Source organism: Mustelus asterias, chromosome 16 (assembly GCF_964213995.1).
Source record: "Mustelus asterias chromosome 16, sMusAst1.hap1.1, whole genome shotgun sequence".
In the NCBI taxonomy this organism is placed as follows: Eukaryota; Metazoa; Chordata; class Chondrichthyes; order Carcharhiniformes; family Triakidae; genus Mustelus; species Mustelus asterias.
The window spans coordinates 38,046,080-38,064,630 of NC_135816.1; the positions used below are offsets into that span (position 1 = coordinate 38,046,080).

Sequence of the window (18,551 nt, forward strand, 5' to 3'; positions counted from 1 at the left end):
ATTATGCCTATTTCAGGAACTGTAACACTTTACTGTACTTGTCAAAATGAAGTTAAATTGACTAAATATAACTTCTAAACTATGTTCCCTTCATTTATAGAAGTTACTACAGTGCAATGATGCCCAAAATTTTCACTTTCTGCATCACAAATTCATGATTGAATGCCTGCAAATCCTGAAGATTTCATTAGGATAGTGGTGTCAATATTTGTTTTATTTATCAAACCAGTAAAATATATAAATGCATAGTGTATATAAATATGCATAATTGCAAAATTCAATGACTAACAAACTGCAACATTTACTAGTTCCATTGGTGTACAGTAGTCAGTTACCAGCCAGTAAACCTTTTAAAAAGCTGTCCATAAGTGCTCCTGCATGTAAAGAAAGTTTATTTTTAAGAAAATCCTTGAAGGTCTGCAAACTGGCACAGTTAGTGCAAAAGCACTATCGTGATTAATTCACTCTAGGACATAGTCAATTTCATGTCAGGGCTGGCTTCCAGCACAATTCAAAAAAATACATAATTAATCCATCAGATACCGGAAGTTTGATTCGAACTAGATGCAATTTGCACTTGCACTGGTCTGGCCTACCTTTTGCACAAGTTAATCTAGCAGAAACCCTCCCCCTAAATTTCCAAATTTCCTAACAGAAGGCCAAAGGTTACTTATAATTTGAAAGTTATAATTTCTAACTTTGTGCCAAATTCTGTGCCATCATTTATATCTAGAGCATCTCTTATGAAACTTTACCAAATCAGAACCTCATACTGCACAACAGCAAGTTAGTCATCAGCATATTAGAAAATTTCAGTAAACATGATCTGCATAATCAAGCACTACCAGCCATACACTGTGTGCTTCAGAAAATGTAAGAATAATCAACATAGATGCTGCAATTACCTTCCCAGTCACCTGTCTCAGTCACCCTCTTCAGGTTAAGGTGAGCAATTTCTGGTCGTACTCTGATATCCTGATTAGAAACTTCTTGACTTTTTGGCACATCGGACTCCTTATTAGCATTCAAATCATAAATTTCAGTAGATGAATTCTAAAAGGTAAGTGGGAAAACAGAAAAGGTTCATCTTATTGTCATCAAGTTGTTACCAATTAGATAATCATCATTGCCAGTCTAGAGGAATGCAATTTTCTCGGGAAAACTTATGAGGAAACATCTAACAGTAGAACAGATTTGCACTTGGAGCATGAAATGCATCTCCAATACCCAATTTTGAGTACACACTGTAGCTTTTAATTTGAAGCTCCAGCTAGAGATATTAAATGGTTAAACTTTAGTGTCGCAAATCTGATTCTCCCATCCAAGCTTAAATTTACTTCATAAAATGCTAATTCAATGAAACTGATCAACTAGCCAAAACAAAGAGAAAGATTTACGTTGGATTAATATTTTGTGTAATGTTTTGTTGCTCTATCATTTCATTCATGCATCTAATAAACAGTATCATGATTACGTGTTAGCTTTTTAAAAAAAAAATGGAATTCAAAAACAGTGATGTCTCTATTTAAATTTTCCCCAAAAAATTCACGTGAAAATTGGAGTAATTCACGCTGGGTTTTTTTCAGTGGGACTTCAGACAATTCAGACAAGAATCTCTCACTGTGCACTGCAGAGGCCACCGGCGTGAATATTATTAAATATCATTAAATTTCAGGTGGCGGGGCCTATTCCCACTAGAGAGGCTGAAATCAGCATGCTGAGCGGGCCACTGAGCATGCGCCAATCTGTCAGCGCCAAGATCAGCATATGTGCAGTAGCCCCGCACTGACAGCCTCACCGATTGCTGGCCAGCCACGCGACCCCTGCAATGCCGGCTCTCCGCCCCCCCCACAGCCCGATTACTGGTCCCCTGACCATTCTCAGGCCCGACTTGCCACGATCTCCAGCCCCCACCCCCGACCCCCCAAGCAGGCTGCCCCCCCACCTCCCCCGATCACTGGCCTCCTTCCTTCCTCCACCGATACCTAGGCAGAGTGGCAGTGGGAATGCCCACTAGGCCCTGCCCCCCAAGCCCCACCCCCACGGGCCCAACTCCCTTGACACTGCCCTAGGCCCAATGGGCAGTGCCATGGTTCCCCTGGGCATTGGCACTTTGCCCCTTTGGCAATGCTAGGAGCACAGGCTGTGGCACTGCGAGGATCCCCATGCCCAGGGGGCACCATCACCCTGCTGCCTGGCCCTGGAGAGGCCCAGATTGCACCCCCCCTCCCCCCTTCATTCCAGCAGGGTTGAGATGCTAGTTCCTCGAAAGTGGGGAGCTAGTGTAATCCCCGCTGGAGTGAAATATGGGTGGGGGGGGGGGGGGGGGGGGGGGCGTGCGCGTGACACTAGCGGGCCTGGAGACTTCAGTCACTTCTGAATTACGTGGAAATTATATTTAAATAATTTCCGCTTCTCCCCACTGATTTCCAGCACGGAGCAAACGTTGCCGGAAATCCGGTGGTGGGTGACACTAGCAGGGTGCAAATACGCGCACAAACCCCGTGAATCGGCCAACGCGGGATTCTCTCAGCCCGCTGTGCTAAATAAATTAGCACAGTGGGAGGGGAGATTCTTTAAACTCTGGCTAAACAGATAGCCTTGAACTCTTCCTGAATATTCAAAATTATCTGGTTATTTCTCTCATCTGCAGATTGATTTTTCTCTTTACACGTAACTTTTAGTTAAGTTAATTCTATGGCATGTGAGCGCTGTTGGAGAGGCCAGCATTTAGGACCCATCCCAAGTTGCCCTTAAGGAGGTGGCGGTGAGCTGCTTCATGAACCGCTACAGTCCCAGAGGTGTAGGTACACCCATTCAGGGGGAAGGAGTTCCAGGAATTTGACCCAGCAACAGTGAAGGAATGGCAATATATTTCCAGGTCAGGATGGTGGATAACTTGGAGGGGAACTTCCAGATGGTGGTATTCCAGGTATTTGCTGCCTTTGTTCTTCTAGATGGTAGTGGTCATAGGTTTGGAAGGTGCTGTCCAAGGAGTCTTGGTGAGTCCTGTACTGCATCTTGTCAATGGTACGCATTGCTACCACTGTATGTCTGTGATGGAGGGAGTGAATGCTTGTGGAAGAGGTACCAATCAAGCGGGCTGCTTTGTCCTGGATGGTGTCAAGCTTAAGTGGTTTTAAGCTGCACACATCCAGCAAGTGCAGAGTATCCCATTACATTCCTGACTTGCGTCTTGCAGATGGACAAGCTTTGGAGAGTCAGGAGGAGAGTTACTCACAACAGAATTCCTAGCCTTTGGCCTGCTCTTGTAGCCACAGTATTCATATGGCTAGTCCAGTTCAATTTCTGGTCAATGGTAACTCCAGGATGTTGTTAGTGGGGGATTCAATGATGGTAATGCCATGGAATGTCAGGGGCGATGGTTTGATATTCTCTTCCTGGAGATGGTCATTGCCTGGCACTTGTGTGGCGTGAATGTTACTTGCCATTTATTAGCCCAAGCCTGGATACTGTCCAGGTCTTGCTGCAGCTGGGCATGGACTGTTTTAGTATCCCACTTACTTAGAAATTAGCATTCTGCTGAATACTATGTGTCATCAATGAACATCCCACTTCTGACCTTGGGATGGGAGGAAAGTCATTGATGAAGCAGTTGAAGATGGTTGGGCCAAAGACACTACCCTGAGGAACTCCTGCAGTGATGTCCTGGAACTGAGATGATTAACCTCCAGCCACAACAATTTTCCTTTGACTCAAGTATAACTCAAACCAATGAAGGGTTTCCCAATTCCCATGGATTCAATTTTATGAGGGCTCCTTGATGCCATACTCTGTCAAATCCTTCCTCAATGTCAAGGGCAGCCACTCTCACCTCACCTCTGGAGTTCATCTATTTTGTCCATGATTGAACCAAGGCTGTAAAGAAGTCAAAACCAGGGTGGTGGAATCCTAAATGTCAGTAGCAATTTATTGCCAAGTACGTGCTGCTGAAAATGGTTACAACTAACCTAGTCTTTTCTGCCATCACTGACACCAAATACCCAGAAACCACTCATTTTCTCCAATGCTCAATCCATAATTATACACTTTCATCCTGATCCTCTTTCATAGGCTGAAAGTGACAAGCCATAAATTGGATCTTCATATCCCTGACTTGCATTTGTTGTTCTGCAGAGACTAGAGTCCTGTTCTCATTATCCCCAACAAGAAGCTCGGTATCATTTGCAAACATCTCTGACCATGGCGCTGCGTGTCTCACTCATTTAGAAATCAGGAGGAATGGACTTGGTGCCACTCTTGGTGCAATCCAACTTTGGCTTCAAAACTCTCACTCTTCCCCCACACTGCTTCTTACTTCTGTCTGGCACTTCTTGTTTGTATCCTGTAATAGGTGTACATACTTCTCGGTCACTCCATGAATTCAAGCACATGTCCCAGATTTCCTCCCTAGGGAACCAATTATATCTATAGATTCATGAATACAATCGTCTTATTGCCACCCAGTGTTTCTCTATTTGTCTCAAACAAAAATGTCTTCAATTGTGCTTCTTCTGGGTATGAATCCAAGCTGGCCTTCAAATATTTGTACTATTTATGGCTGCTTGATGTCATACTTGGTCAAATGCTGCCTTGGTGTCAGGGCAATCACTCTCACCTTATCTGGAATTCAGCTCATTTATCCTTGTTTGAACCAAGGCTGCAATGAGATGAAGAGCTGAGTGACCTTGACAGAACCTAAACTGAGTGTCAGTGAGCAGGGTATTGCTGAATACGTGCCTCTTGATAGTGTTGTTGATGACCCCTTCCATCACTTTACTGATGAGAATAGACTGATGCAGTAATTGGATAGGTTGAATTTGTCCTGTTACTAGTGTACAGGACAAACCTGAACAGTCTTCCACATTGCCAGGTAGATGTCCATGTGGTAGCTGTACTGGAGCTGGCTTGGGGCACAGCACGTTCTGGAACACAAGCCTTCAGTTCTGTTGCCTTTGCAGTCTCCAGTGCCTTCAGTTGTTTCTTGATATCATATGGTCTGAATTGAATTGGCTGAAGACTGACATCTGTGATGCTGGGGACCTCCACAGGAGGCAGAGATGGATCATCCACTCAGCACCTCTCGTTGAAGATTGTTGTGAGCGCTTCAGTTTCAACTTTTGCACTGATGTGCTGGGCACAAGAGGATGGGGATATTTGTGGACACTGATCCTCCTGTGAGTTGTTTAACTGTCCACCACCATTGCTGGCTAGATGTGGCAAGACTGCAGAATTTGGACCTGATCTATTGGTTGTAGAATTACCTAGCTCTGTCTATTAACAGTAACTTGGCACTCAAGTAGTCCAGTGTTGCAGCTTCACCAGGTTGACAATGTATTTTGAGGTTTGCCAGGTTGCTTTTGGCATGCCTTCACGAACTCTTCATTCAACCAGGGTTGATCCCTGGGCTTGGTGGTAATGATAGGAGGGATATGCCAGGCCATGAGGTGTGATTGAGTACAATTCTGCTGCTGATGACCCACAGCACCTCATGGAAGCTATGGGAGTTGCTAGATCTGTTAGAAATCGATCACATTTAGTATGGTGGCAGTGCCACACAACATGATCAAGGGTATCCTGAACGTGAAGACTTTGTCTCCACAATGATTGTGCGGTGGTCACTCCTACTAATACCATCATGGACAGATAGATCTGAGGCAGGCTGATGAGGACAAGGTCAAGTAGATTTTTCCCTCTTGTTGGTTCTCTCTCGAACCAGTCGGCAGCTGTCCTTTAGGACCCAGCCAGCTCAGTCTGTGATAGCATTACTGAGCCACTCTTGGTGCTGGACTTTCAAGTCCCCCATCCAGAGTACATTTTGTGCCTTTGCCACCCTCAGTGCTTCCCCCAAGTGAACATGGAGGAATACTGATTCATAGAATCCCTACAGTGCTGAAGGAAACCATTCGGTTCATCGAGTCTACACAGACTAACAGTGAATCATACCCAGGCCCTCCCGCCCACCCTATCCCCGTAACCCCAAACATTTACCATGGCTAACCCATCTAACAGACACATCCTGGGACACTAAGGGAAAATTTATGCTAGCCAATCCACCCAACCTGCACATCTTGGACTGTGGGAGGAAACCGGAGCACCTAGATGAAGCCTACGCAGACACAGGGAGAACAGACAGTCACCCAAGGCCAGAACAGAATCCGAATCCCTGGCTCTGTGAGGCAGCAGTGCTAACCACTGTGTCAACGTGCCACCTTAAATCATCCGCTGAGGCACATAGTATGTGGTAATCAGGAAGAGATTGCCTTGCCTACGTTTGACCTGGTGTCTTGAGACCTCATGGTGTCTGGAATCAATGTTGAGGACTCCCAGGACAACTCCCCCCCCTCCCAATTGTATACCACAGCTCTGCCATCTCTGCTGGGTGTGTCCGGCTGGTGGGAAAGAACATACCCAAGAATGGTGATGGTGGTGTCTGGGTCATTATCTGTAAGGTATGATTTTGATTTGTGTTTGTCAGTGCTATTTATTGGTTGCTTTTGTAAAAAGGAGATCAGTTTCCAGAGGGAAGAAATGCAACAGCAAAATTAAATTTGCCTGGTTTTTTTACTGCAATAGCGGCAAGAACTAAGCCCCACCTTTATCGAGCCGAACCCCCAAAGGTTTGATCTCAACTGCAAGTTTACAAACAAAAATCGAAGTCCTGTTTTGGGGGGAAAATATAAACTTTGTGATTTTCATATTATTTAGGTTTAAATAGATGGTAATCAGACATTAATAAAGAATCAATTTGTTGATTTTGCATCTATCATAATTGAAGATGAGGAATGGTTCTTTGTCAAGATCTTGACAAGAGTCAGAGAAATATATTAAGCCAAAAGTGCTATCTGTCTCTAAACAAATGATCTAAATGGATGAGTAATCAAAAGGAGAATCACAAATGTTTTAGAAGGGATAACTTTGGCAACTAACAGAAGGAACTGTCACTGGAAGAAAAGTCAATAAAACTTTACTCAGCAGTCCCAACAGGGAATTCATCTAGATCACAAGCAAAGATAACACTGGCTGCAGATGTTTTAATCTCATCAAAACTGTAGGTAAATGCCCGAATATAGCAGGAAATTGCAGATTTGATGGCAGAGCGGGGGATGCAGCCATGCCAACTAGAATACCAATTATTTCACAAGCATCAAGAACCAGAAGAATAAGATTAGCAATTATATCAAGGAAAAAAGAAAAAATCTTTGCCATTAGATCAGTGAATTGGCCATGTGGGGTAATCAGTAAGCCTACTTGCGCCGAGGTGCAAGGTTTCAATTAATTTATTTATTAAGTAGAACAGAAAAGGGCTCATCATTAGTAACACTGCTAATAATTTTTGAAATTTCCAAACATCACCGTGTCCAAGCAACAGCTGTGGATTCAAGGTATTTAACTAGCTCCACTCCCTTGTCACCCTACAATTTTTCTCTTAGGGTGCATTCCAAGACTCTGGGGAAATACTGTATTATCAAAGATGCCATTTATTTTTAGACGCGACATTGAACTAAAGCGAAAGGAGAATTCTTCTGCTGTCCAAACTTAGTCTATTTTTGGTGTTTGAGAGAGGACTAAGTGATCACGGTTCATCATCTTCCTCAACCCTATCATCCCTCCATCACCATATCCATTAATATCCAAAACCCCATTAATCTCAGTCGTGAATATTCTCAACCACTAAGCATGCACAGCAATGGAAAACAGAATTCCAAAGATTCACAAGAGAAAATCTCACCTCATCTCAGTCCTAATTGATTCTATTATTTGGAAACTGTGATCCTGAGTTCTAGACTCCAGAAATAGGGGAAACAACTTCCCAGCATTTTTCCAGTGTTTCTTTTTTCACTTTATTCATTTTCATTGCTTTGTTTCCCTCAAGTATTTGCTAAAACTTGTTTTCTCTGCCACCGTTCACATATTTCCCTGCCCGTTCCTTCTCCCATCCTCATCCCCCTCCCTGTTTCTAAACTTGCTTAAGGCCTGTGACATCTATTTTTTTTGCAGTTCTGAAGATCTTCAGTGAGAAACATTAGCTCGGCTTCTCTCCCCAGAGATGCTGCTAGACTTGCTCAGTATTACCAGCATTTTCTGTTTTGTATTCTCAGCATCTACCTTGTCAAGCCTATTAAGAAATATATGTTTAAATTAGATCACATTTTATTCTTTCAAGGAATTTGGGCCTAGTCTATTCAATCATTCCCCATAAGACAGTCTTCTCATTTCAAAAATCAATCGCGTAAATCTTTGACTGTATGTAGTACTGCAGGTGTGGTCGCACCAAGACCCTGTATAATTGTAGTCAGGCTTCTTTACTCTTTCACTTTAATCCCTCTGTAATAAAGGACTTTCCGCCTACATGTTGAGATTCAGGTACAAGGACACGAGGTCCCTCTGAAAGTCAACATACCCATTTTCCACACCATTTTTTAAAATACTACTTTCCTGATTTCACTACCAAAAAGAACTTTCAAATTTCCCCACATCATATGCAATGTTCTTGTGCTTTATCCTTTGTCCTTCTCACAGCTCACTTTGTCACCTAACTTTGCAATGTCACTTACATATATTATATTTGGTCCTATCACCTAAGCCATTGATATAAATTGTAAAAAGCTGAGGCCCAAGTGCTAATCCTTAGAATAACCTCACGAATTACATTTTGCCGATCTGAAAATGACCTGTTTGAATATCAGGTTCGTGCTGTTCACTAACTCATTAGCAATTTCACATCAAGCAGCGAGAGAAATTCAACATGCAAGCAGGAAAACTGTCAGATGAAAACAATCAGTGCCTGATGGGTAGCCAGAAACAGTACTGGATAAAAACAAAAACTAAAAACACAAAATAAAACAGTATGGGTTTAAGAGGATGAAAATCATTAGCATTTGTTCAGGTAAAGTATCAATTACAGAAATACAGGAGGGAGAAGCAGCACTCAGTTAGTTTAGCAAGAACCAATGGACTTTGTTAGATGTTTTATTAACTTTTATGTTAAAAGTGGATTAGCTTCAGTTTTTTTTTTAAGTCTTGCAATGTAGAATTACTTGTGCTTCGTACAGTTATGTACAACAATGGCACAAAACCTAGATTTTTTTCCCAATGCTCCATTGCATCCCATTGGCCTTCAGCATTACCTTGCTTGAATTCAAAGCTATTATGGAATCATAGAATAGTGAAAACTCAGAAGGAGATCATTTCATCTATCAAGTCCATGCCTGCTCTCTTAGTGAGCTGTTTAACTAGCTCCATTCCCCTGCCACCCTGTAATCTTTCTCTCAAGGTGCTTACACAATTTCCTTTCGAAAGTCTTATTGAATCTGTCTCCACCACCAAGGTCTGTATTATTTTACTAAAGTCTACTCTTAGGATCGTCCCATGACATGGTCTTTCATTTGGGGCTATTTCCATTGGGAAAAAAGTGTAGGTTTTGTGCCATTTGTTGTACATAACTGGATGAAGCACAAATAATTCCACATTGCAAGACTTAAAAAAACTGAAGCTAATCCACTTTTAACGTAAAAGTTAATAAAACATCTAACAAAGTCCATTGGTTCTTGCTAAACCAACTGAGTGCTGCTTCTCCCTCCAGTATTTGTAATTGGTACTTTACCTGAACAAATGCTGATAATGATTTTGGGGCTATTTAAAATAATTAGTTTAAACATCCGATTAAAGTTCTGAGAATAAACTTATTCTGCAATAAGACTATGTATTTTTTTAAAAACACAAAATAAATTTTACATATAGTCATATAAACCTTCCAAAATGTTCTTACTTACCAAAGTTAATCTGAAAGAACTATCTACGTCAATTTCAGAAACAGAAGTACTTTCTTGCCTACAAAAACATAGAAAAAAGGATACTTAACAGTTTGCTTGTAACATGTATTCAAACAGCTTCTCAAATAACCAGGATTCCTTACAGTAGTTTCAAAAAAGCAAGTTATATGCATCACCATAGGGCCCGCTATTTGAAATTCAACACTTTTCAATATATTGGTTCTTTCTTCACGGGGGAAGAAACTTCCCAGAAACACTGGGGAGCCAAACACTGGAGGAGGAATGGAAGGAAATAAGTATCACAAAAAAAAAGTGTTGGGAGAAATTAATTAGACTGAAAGCTCATAAATCCACAGGGTCCGAAATCTATATCCCAGGGTACTAATGGAGGCGGCCATGGAAATAGTGGATGCATTGGTTGCCATCTTCCAAATTTTTGTAGATTCTGTAGTCCTGGCAGATTGGAAGAAAAAAGGAGATAGGGAGAAAACAGGAAATTACAGACCAGCTAGCCTAACATCAGTAGTAGGGAAAATCGAGAGTCACTTATAAAGGATGTGATAACAGGACAATTAGAAAATATGAATGGGGTTAGACAAAGTCGACATAGATTTGTAAAAGGTAAATCATGTTTGACAAACCTCCTGGAGTTTCTGAGAACAAAGCTAGCAAAAGAGATAAGAGGGAACCAGTGAATGTGGTTTATTTAGATTTTCAGAAAGTTTTCGATAATGTCCCAAGTAATGCATTGGCATGGATTGAGAATTGGTTATTGGTTAGCAGATGCGTCTTTTCCAAAGTGGCAACTATGACTAGCAGGGTCCCACAGTGATCAGTGCTTGGACCCCAGCTATTCACAATATACATCAATGATCTGGATGAGGTGACCAAATGTAATGCGTTCAAGTTTGCTGATGACACAAAATTTGGGGGGGGATGTGAGTGGTGAGGAAGATGTTAAAAGGCTTCACGGCGATTTGGACAAGTTGACTGAGTGAGCAAAGACATGAAAGATACAGTATATAACGTGGATAAGTGTGAAGACATCCACTTCGGTAGGAAAAAAACCAAGGGCAGAGTATTATTTAAATGATGCTAGATTGAAAATGTTGATATTCAAAGGGACCCAAGTATCTTTGTACACCAATTACTGAAAGAAAGCAGGCAGGTGCAGCAAGCAGTTAAGCAGGCAAGTGGTGAGTTAGCCTTCATTGCAAGAGGACTTAGTCCAGGAGCAAGGCCGTCTTCATGCAGCTTTACAGGGCCTTGGTGAGACCACATCTGGAGTACAGTATGCAATTTTGGTCTCCTTGCCCAAGAAAGAATATACTCGCCATAGAGGGAGTGCAGCGAAGGTTCACCAGACTGATTCCTGGGATGGCAGGATTGTCATGGAGGAGACTTTGGGTCGACTAGACCAATATTCATTTGAATGTAGGAGGAGGAGAAGGGATCTCATTGAAACGTACAGAATTCTGACAGGGTTGGACAGACAGGATTCAGGGATGATGTTTCCTCTGGCTGGGGTGTATAGAACAAGGGGTCACAGTTTCAGGATATGGGTAGGCTATTTAGGACTGAGATGAGAAGCAACTTCTTCACTCAAAGGGTGGTGAGCCTGTGGAATTCTCTCTCTCTGAAGGCTGTGGAGGCCAAATCACTGTATATATTAAGAAAACAGATAGAATTCTAGACTCCAAAGGTGTCAAGGGGCATGGGAAGAGTACGGGAGTATGCACTGAGATAGGGGATCAACCATGATCATATTGAATAGCGGAGCAGCCTCAAAGGGCTGAATAACCTACTCCTGCTCCTGTTTTCTATGTATCCAAGGGCAATTGGGAGGTTGCAACCATGCAGGTCAGAAAAGAAAAATGATTTTTGTTAAAGCACCAGGTGAGGGAAAGATTGAATAGAACTGTGGACCAGGAGAACTTTATTTTCAGCAGCATCGATTCACTCTGCCTCAGAGGTCCAGTGTGCATGTGGCAGTACACAGCCAATATTGTTGTAATTTTGTGCTTCCATCTACATTGCTCACAATGCCACCTATCTTGTTGTCATCAGCCAATTTGGATATTTGATTCTCTACTCCATCATGTACCATTAATAAAGATGGCAATTATTTGTGGCCCCAACGCATATATGTTCTTAACAGGACACTGTTAGTCACATCCTACAAGTTATATTACCTGTCTTTTATTCTTATCTTGCCACTCGCTACTCAGCAAATTTCTTAACTAGATCAATAATTTACCCTCCATTCCATAGGCTTCAACTTTTGCTCACGGTTTCTTTCTTACAAGGGATTTATGGACTTCCACAAGACATTTGATATAAATAATATCCGTAGATATTCCCCTATCTTATATTAGTTACCTCTTCAAAAGATTCAGTAAGGTTTGTCTGCACCTTACAAAACTGACTCTTGCTGATCTGCTGACAATTTCCCACATGTTCAGCCAACCTATTCTTATTGATCCTAGCAGTTTTCCAACAATAGTTGTTAGACTTCCTTGTCTATATATTCCTCTTTTGCTCTAGCACCTCTCTTAAATATTGGACTGACGTACAGGATTTTCCAATCCAAAACAATGATTGCAGAATTGAGAGAACTTTGAAAAGTTACAAGAAGTATCTGTAAGTCCCCCCACACACTTCCTTTGAACTGCTTTCAGATGTGCAATCTATGCTAAGGGTGTTCAATAAAATGCATCGTTGTTCATTTTTGCTAACTTTTTGAAAAGAATCACAAAGTTTTCAGATTACACCTGTGTGAATAAGTGACAATGTTCAGCCATTTTGTGTTAAAGGGTTGAAATAATCATCAGGCTGACAAATAGGATGCCCCATTAGACTATTTATCCACTTTCTAACAAAAATACATCATTTTCTGTTTTGAAATTGTCTTGACCTAACTGCAGTTGTGTTTTTTGGGAGGGTGTTTCAGATTTCCTCTGACCTTTGTTTAAAGAAATGCTTCCAGACATTGCCCCTGAACTGCCTACTCTAATTTTATGCTAATATCCACTGACTCTGAACTGCCCCCACCAGAGGAAATGGGGCCTGTGAAACTCTAAATTAATGAACACCTTTTTGGACTGCTTTATTTTAATTTATACTGTTACTTTAAACACACAAGTTGTATACATATGCAACAATGCAGAGTAACACCTCTATTTGGACACCATGAATCCATTTGCTTATACTTTAATAACAATTTTCCCTTTATCATTGCATATCGTGAATAAATCCTGGTGAAACACAGAGGATAGTGTACCCAATTAAATGTACTGAAACCAATGGTCTAAACAGTTAATTGAAATGAAACAAAAATGTGCATACGCAGTCAAAATATATTTGGCCTTCTCGCTGCCTTTCAGAGTCCCATTAGCACAGCTACAATGCCTTAATTGGTTCAATACCATTTCTCATAAGCATCAATGATCAAATAGTTGTATTTTGGATCATTACAGACATAGTGTTTGCACTCAACCATGTCCTCTTTCTCTGTGGCGATGCCTTTTCCCTGTACCCCCTTGTACATAAAATCGTGACAACGGCCATTTGTATCTTACAACCCCATATTCAGCACAAAGATATTAACAAAATGCCTGGTCCCATTTTAATGTATGCTCATTCTAACGATTGCCCAGGACTGTGAAGTCCTCGGACAGTGTGGACTCTCATTCACATTTCCATTAGAACACCCCTTAATCTTCTATACACAATAAACTAGAAAGAGTGCAGAAAAGATTGACTAGGATGCTACCGAGACTTGATGGTTTGGGTTATAAGGAGAGTCTGGATAGACTGGGACTTTTTTCTCTAGGAGGCTGAGGGGTGATCTTATAGAGGTCTATAAAATAATGAGAGGACAGATCAGCTAGATAGTCGCTATCTTTTCCCAAAGATAGGGGAGTCTAAAACTAGAGGGCATAGGTTTAAGGTGAGAGGGGAGAGATACAAAAATGTCCAAAGGGGCATTTTGTTCACACAGAGGGGGATGAGTGTCTGGAACAAGCTGCCAGAGGTAGTAGTAGAGGCGGGTACAATTTTGTCTTTTAAAAAGTATTTAGATAGTTACATGGATAAGATGGGTATAGAGGGATATGGGCCAAATGCTAATCCCAAATGGGCAATTGGGATTAGTTTATGGGTTTATAAAAAAAAAAGCGGCATGGACAAGTTGGGCCGAAGGGCCTGTTTCCATGCTGTAAACCTCTATGACGAGAATATAAGCCTCACCTATTCGACCTGTCCTCATAATATAACCCTTTTAGCTCCATTATTTTTGTAGTGAATCTGCACTCCTAAGGCCAATCTTTCCTCGTGAGCCTTGCTGCCCAGAATTCAACACAATACTCAGTGCCAATTCTCTTCCAGGAAAACTTACTTGAAGAAATTTTACACTCTTCCTCTGGGATTTCCACTTACCTCTGTTACTTTGTTCATAGAAGATAGACTCATCATAGAAAGCCTACAGTGCAGAAAGAGGCCATTTGGCCCATCGAGTCTGCACCGACCACAATCCCACCCAGGCCCTACCCCCATATCCCCACATATTTACCCACTAATCCCTCTAACCTACGCAAGTCAGGACGCTAACGGGCAATTTTTAGCATAGCCAATCAACCTAACCTGCACATCTTTGGACTGTGGGAGGAAACCGGAGCACCCGGAGGAAACCCACGCAGACACGAGGAGAATGTGCAAACTCCACACAGACAGTGACCCAAGCCGGGAATCGAACCCAGGTCCTTGGAGCTGTGAAGCAGCAGTGCTAACCACTGTGCTACCGTGCCACCCAATGTTTACCGAGGAAAATTGGCTGATGACAACAAGATAGGTGGCATTGTGAGCAATGTAGATGGAAGCACAAAATTACAACAATATTGGCAAGTTAAGTAAATGGACAAACTGTGACAAATAGATTTCAATGTGGAAAAAAGTGTGAAATCATCCCTTTTGAACCTAGAAGTTAGAACAAGGTACTTTCTAAATGATGGAAAGCTGTACAGTGACGAGCCAAAGAAACTTGAGAATCCAGGCACAAAAATCATTATAACATGATACAACAGGCACAGAAAATAATCAGAAAGGCTAATAGACTAGAATATAAAAGGATAGAAAGTCATGTTTCAGCTATACAAAATCTTGGTTAGATCACACCTGGACTGGTGGAGGCAGTTGTGGGCAAAACATCTTGAGAAGGATACATTAGCCTTGGAGAGAGTGCAGTAAACTATAAATCTGAGATTAATAGATCAAAGATATTAAGGATGTGGAGTAAAGTTGGGTATGTGGAGTTAGTTCACAAATCAGCTGTGTTCTGACTGAATGGAATAGCTCAAGGGGCTAAACTACCCATGATCTATGTTGACTTGCTCTTATACCACCCATGAGTTGCATTGAAATAATTCCCATTAAACAGGCTTCACATGTTAGAACTCAGATAGCCAGGCTATGAAGGATACATACTGGAACCTTTATTGTCGGAGACAAACCAAGCAGACAGTACACCTTCAAACTAATAATGCCTCGTTCAGCCCTGTTCCTCTATAAATGATGTGGAGATGCCGGCGTTGGACTGGGGTAAGCACAGTAAGAAGTCTCACAACACCAGGTTAAAGTCCAACAGGTTTATTTGGTAGCAAATACCATAAGCTTTCGGAGCAATGCTCCTTCGTCAGATGGAGTGGTCTCTGTTCTCAAACAGTGCAAACAGACACAGAAATCAAATTACAGAATACTGATTAGAATGCAAACCTCTACAGCCAGCCAGGTCTTAAATGTACAGACAATGTGGGTGGAGGGAGCATTCAACACAGGTTAAAGAGATGTGTATTGTCTCCAGACAGTACAGCTTGTGAAATTGTGCAAGTCCAGGAGGCAAGCTGTGGGGGTTACTGATAATGTGACATAAATCCAACATCCCAGTTTAGACCATCCTCATGTGTGCGGAATGAGCCATGGCTAGGTTGTTAATTAATATCCATTTGATACATAATCAATATCACAACATTCTCTACATTATTAACCTGGGTAATTGTAAATTAAAACCCAAAACATTGGGTCTTGAGGCTAGGAGCCTAATTTTATTTCCATTTTCAATGTACTTTGAACAAAATGTATTGTATTTTTATCTGAATTTGTGAAAATATTTCTAAATGGCACACAATTCCACCACTACTCACCTTTCTGCTTCATTATTATTTTCTTCATCTATATTTGGTTCATTGTCCAAGCTTTCTTCAGGCATATCCAGGAGTGGAATTTTGGGAAGAGACAAGTTTTCCACAACCTACAAATTTCCAAAAGAACAGAAGTTATTTAAGTGCAGCCAAAATATGACAGATGACAATTCCATTGCGAGAGTTCTGTCAGTTTCAAGTTGTGCAAACCTTAAATCATCCAGCAGTTCCTTGGAAAAGTAAAATGGTCACTGCAAAATTGTCTGTTTCGATGCTCCAGTTTCAATTTACATTCTTTGAAGGGATATCCTTACATGCCAGTTTAATTTGCAGTTGTCTATGTTCCAGAATTGGTAAGCCATCAGGAAACCACTATAAAGTTTGATTTAGGATTGATATCTTATCTGTTGCAATGTGCACAAATGTTGCTTTGATGGCTCATTCAAACAAAATATAATATCCTAATCAGTTGTCTTTCAACATCCAAGAAAGAACATGCATGTTTTCAATTACCTGATGTCTTTTCAATGATATGTTAGGTGCTTAATGAGCATAATTCTGTGCAATTTACGATCCCAAACCATTTACCATCATTCCAGGTTCCTAACTAAAGATTTAATGAATTTTGGATTGCTTCAATTTAATCATCAAATAAACATTTGGCCATTATACCACTTTATACCACCATTATCCACTTTGGAAGAAATAATAGTAAAATGGACTATTATTTAAACGGTGAAAAATTACAACATGCTACTGTGCAGACGGACCTGGGGGCCCTTGTGCATGAATCACAAAAACTCAGTTTGCAGGTAATCAAGAAGGCAAATGGAATGTTGTCCTTTAGCGCGAGAGGGATGGAGTATAAAAGCAGGGAGGTCATGCTGCACCTAGAGTACTGTGTACAATTTTGGTCCCCTTATTTAAGAAGGGCTATATTAGCTTTGGAGGGGGTACAGAGAAGATTCACCAGGTTGATTCCGGAAATGAGGGGGTTAGCTTATGAGGAGAGATTGAGTAGACTGGGCCTGTACTCATTGGAGTTTAGAAGGTTGAGGGGAGATCTTATAGACATATAAGATAATGAAGGGGCTAGACAGGGTAGAAGCAGCAAGATTATTTCCACTTACAATAGAAACAAGAACTAGGGGGCATAGCCTCAAAATACGGGGGAGTCAATTTAGAACAGAGTTAAGGAGGAAATTCTTCTCCCAGAGGGCAGAGAATTCCAAAGATGAAGCAGTAGAGGCTACCTCGTTAAATGTGTTTATTCACAGATAGATAGATTTTTAACCATTAAGGGAATTAAGGGTTATGGGGAGCGGGCGGGTGAGTGGAACTGAACCCACTATCAGATCAGCCATGATCTTATTGAATGGTGGAGCAGGCTTGAGGGCCTAGATGGCCTACTCCTGCTCCTATTTCTTATGTTCTTATGTACCTCATTAGTATCTCAATGGGTGTATTTGTTTCTGTTTCATGTATTACATTTGAACAAATCAAAGAAAGTACTGTGCTAATATAAAACATGGTGGCCCAAATCTTCCTGCTGCCAGACCGGTGGAGATGAGATCCAAATTGAAAGAGGCACATCAGGACCCTACAGAAGTCCTGACATGCATGAAAATTGCCCAGGAAGCTTAAAACTTCTAATGGATCAATTCCCTGTTGCCTAGCACCCTCTGCGAATGTCTTCAACCCTGAGCTTAGAGTAGAGACTTGGGGCAGATACACTGGGCTTGTGTACTTAATCTGGAAACGTTAGATGATTTTAAAACCTGGTGTAGGTAACTGCACAACTGACCCACCCACCCAAATTCCAGGCTACCCCTTCACCAGCCTACCCATGCATTCACACATTCGCTCTTTCATTCAAAGACTGGACCTGAATACAGCAGGTGGTGCTGTGCAAGGGGGAAAGGAGATATGTCCTCTCCTTCCCCAACACTACTATGATTCACTGGACTTGCCAGGGGGTTGCTAACATTTATTGTTTGCGCTGCCTACTTCTCTTTCAGCTGGGGTCAAAAGATGCCAGAAGAGAATCGGCAGTAAGAATTTCCAAGGCAGCAATGCATCTAGCACTGTCACTGACGAGATCTAGGCCATAATTTATTTATCCTTGAGGTAGTGGGTACTCCATGTACTCTCTGGCATATACCAATAGTGAGTCGGGGCTAAACGTTAAACCAAAGTGTGCAATATCAAAGTCACAAGATTTGGTTTATTCTTAACTATTATTATAACCACACTGAACAGCCTGCATTTACATAGCACTTTTACCATAGTAAAAGACCCGAGACATTTCCTAGAAGCATCAGACAAAGAGAGGTGTTAGGGTGTGACCAAATACTTGGCCAAACATGCGGATTTTAAGCAGCATCTTGAGAGAGAGGGGTAGCACAATAAAAAGATTAAGTTTAAAGATTAAGATTAATTTAGCACCAGGATAGTTGTTAGCATGCTCACCCATGGAAATGTGAAATAAGTAACAGAAGCACAAGAGGTCAGAGTTGGAAGGTCAAAGTTCAGAGGGTTCTGGGATGGAGGAAATTGCATTAATAGGGAAGAGTGAGACTGA

General features: G+C 41.5%; 1 protein-coding gene across 7 annotated transcripts in view; it reads right to left on the minus strand.

Annotated features, from left to right (window-relative positions):
- Nucleotides 1–18,551, minus strand: part of fam13b (family with sequence similarity 13 member B) — a 108,693-nt gene that overhangs the window by 43,170 nt on the left and 46,972 nt on the right. For all 7 annotated transcript variants that reach the window (XM_078230960.1, XM_078230957.1, XM_078230958.1 and 4 more), the window contains 3 exons: nucleotides 15,974–16,080; nucleotides 9,777–9,834; nucleotides 906–1,053 (listed from right to left, as the gene is read on the minus strand). In XM_078230960.1, coding sequence (XP_078087086.1) covers nucleotides 906–1,053; nucleotides 9,777–9,834; nucleotides 15,974–16,080 — 313 coding nt within the window. The remainder of the gene's footprint in view (nucleotides 1–905; nucleotides 1,054–9,776; nucleotides 9,835–15,973; nucleotides 16,081–18,551) is intronic.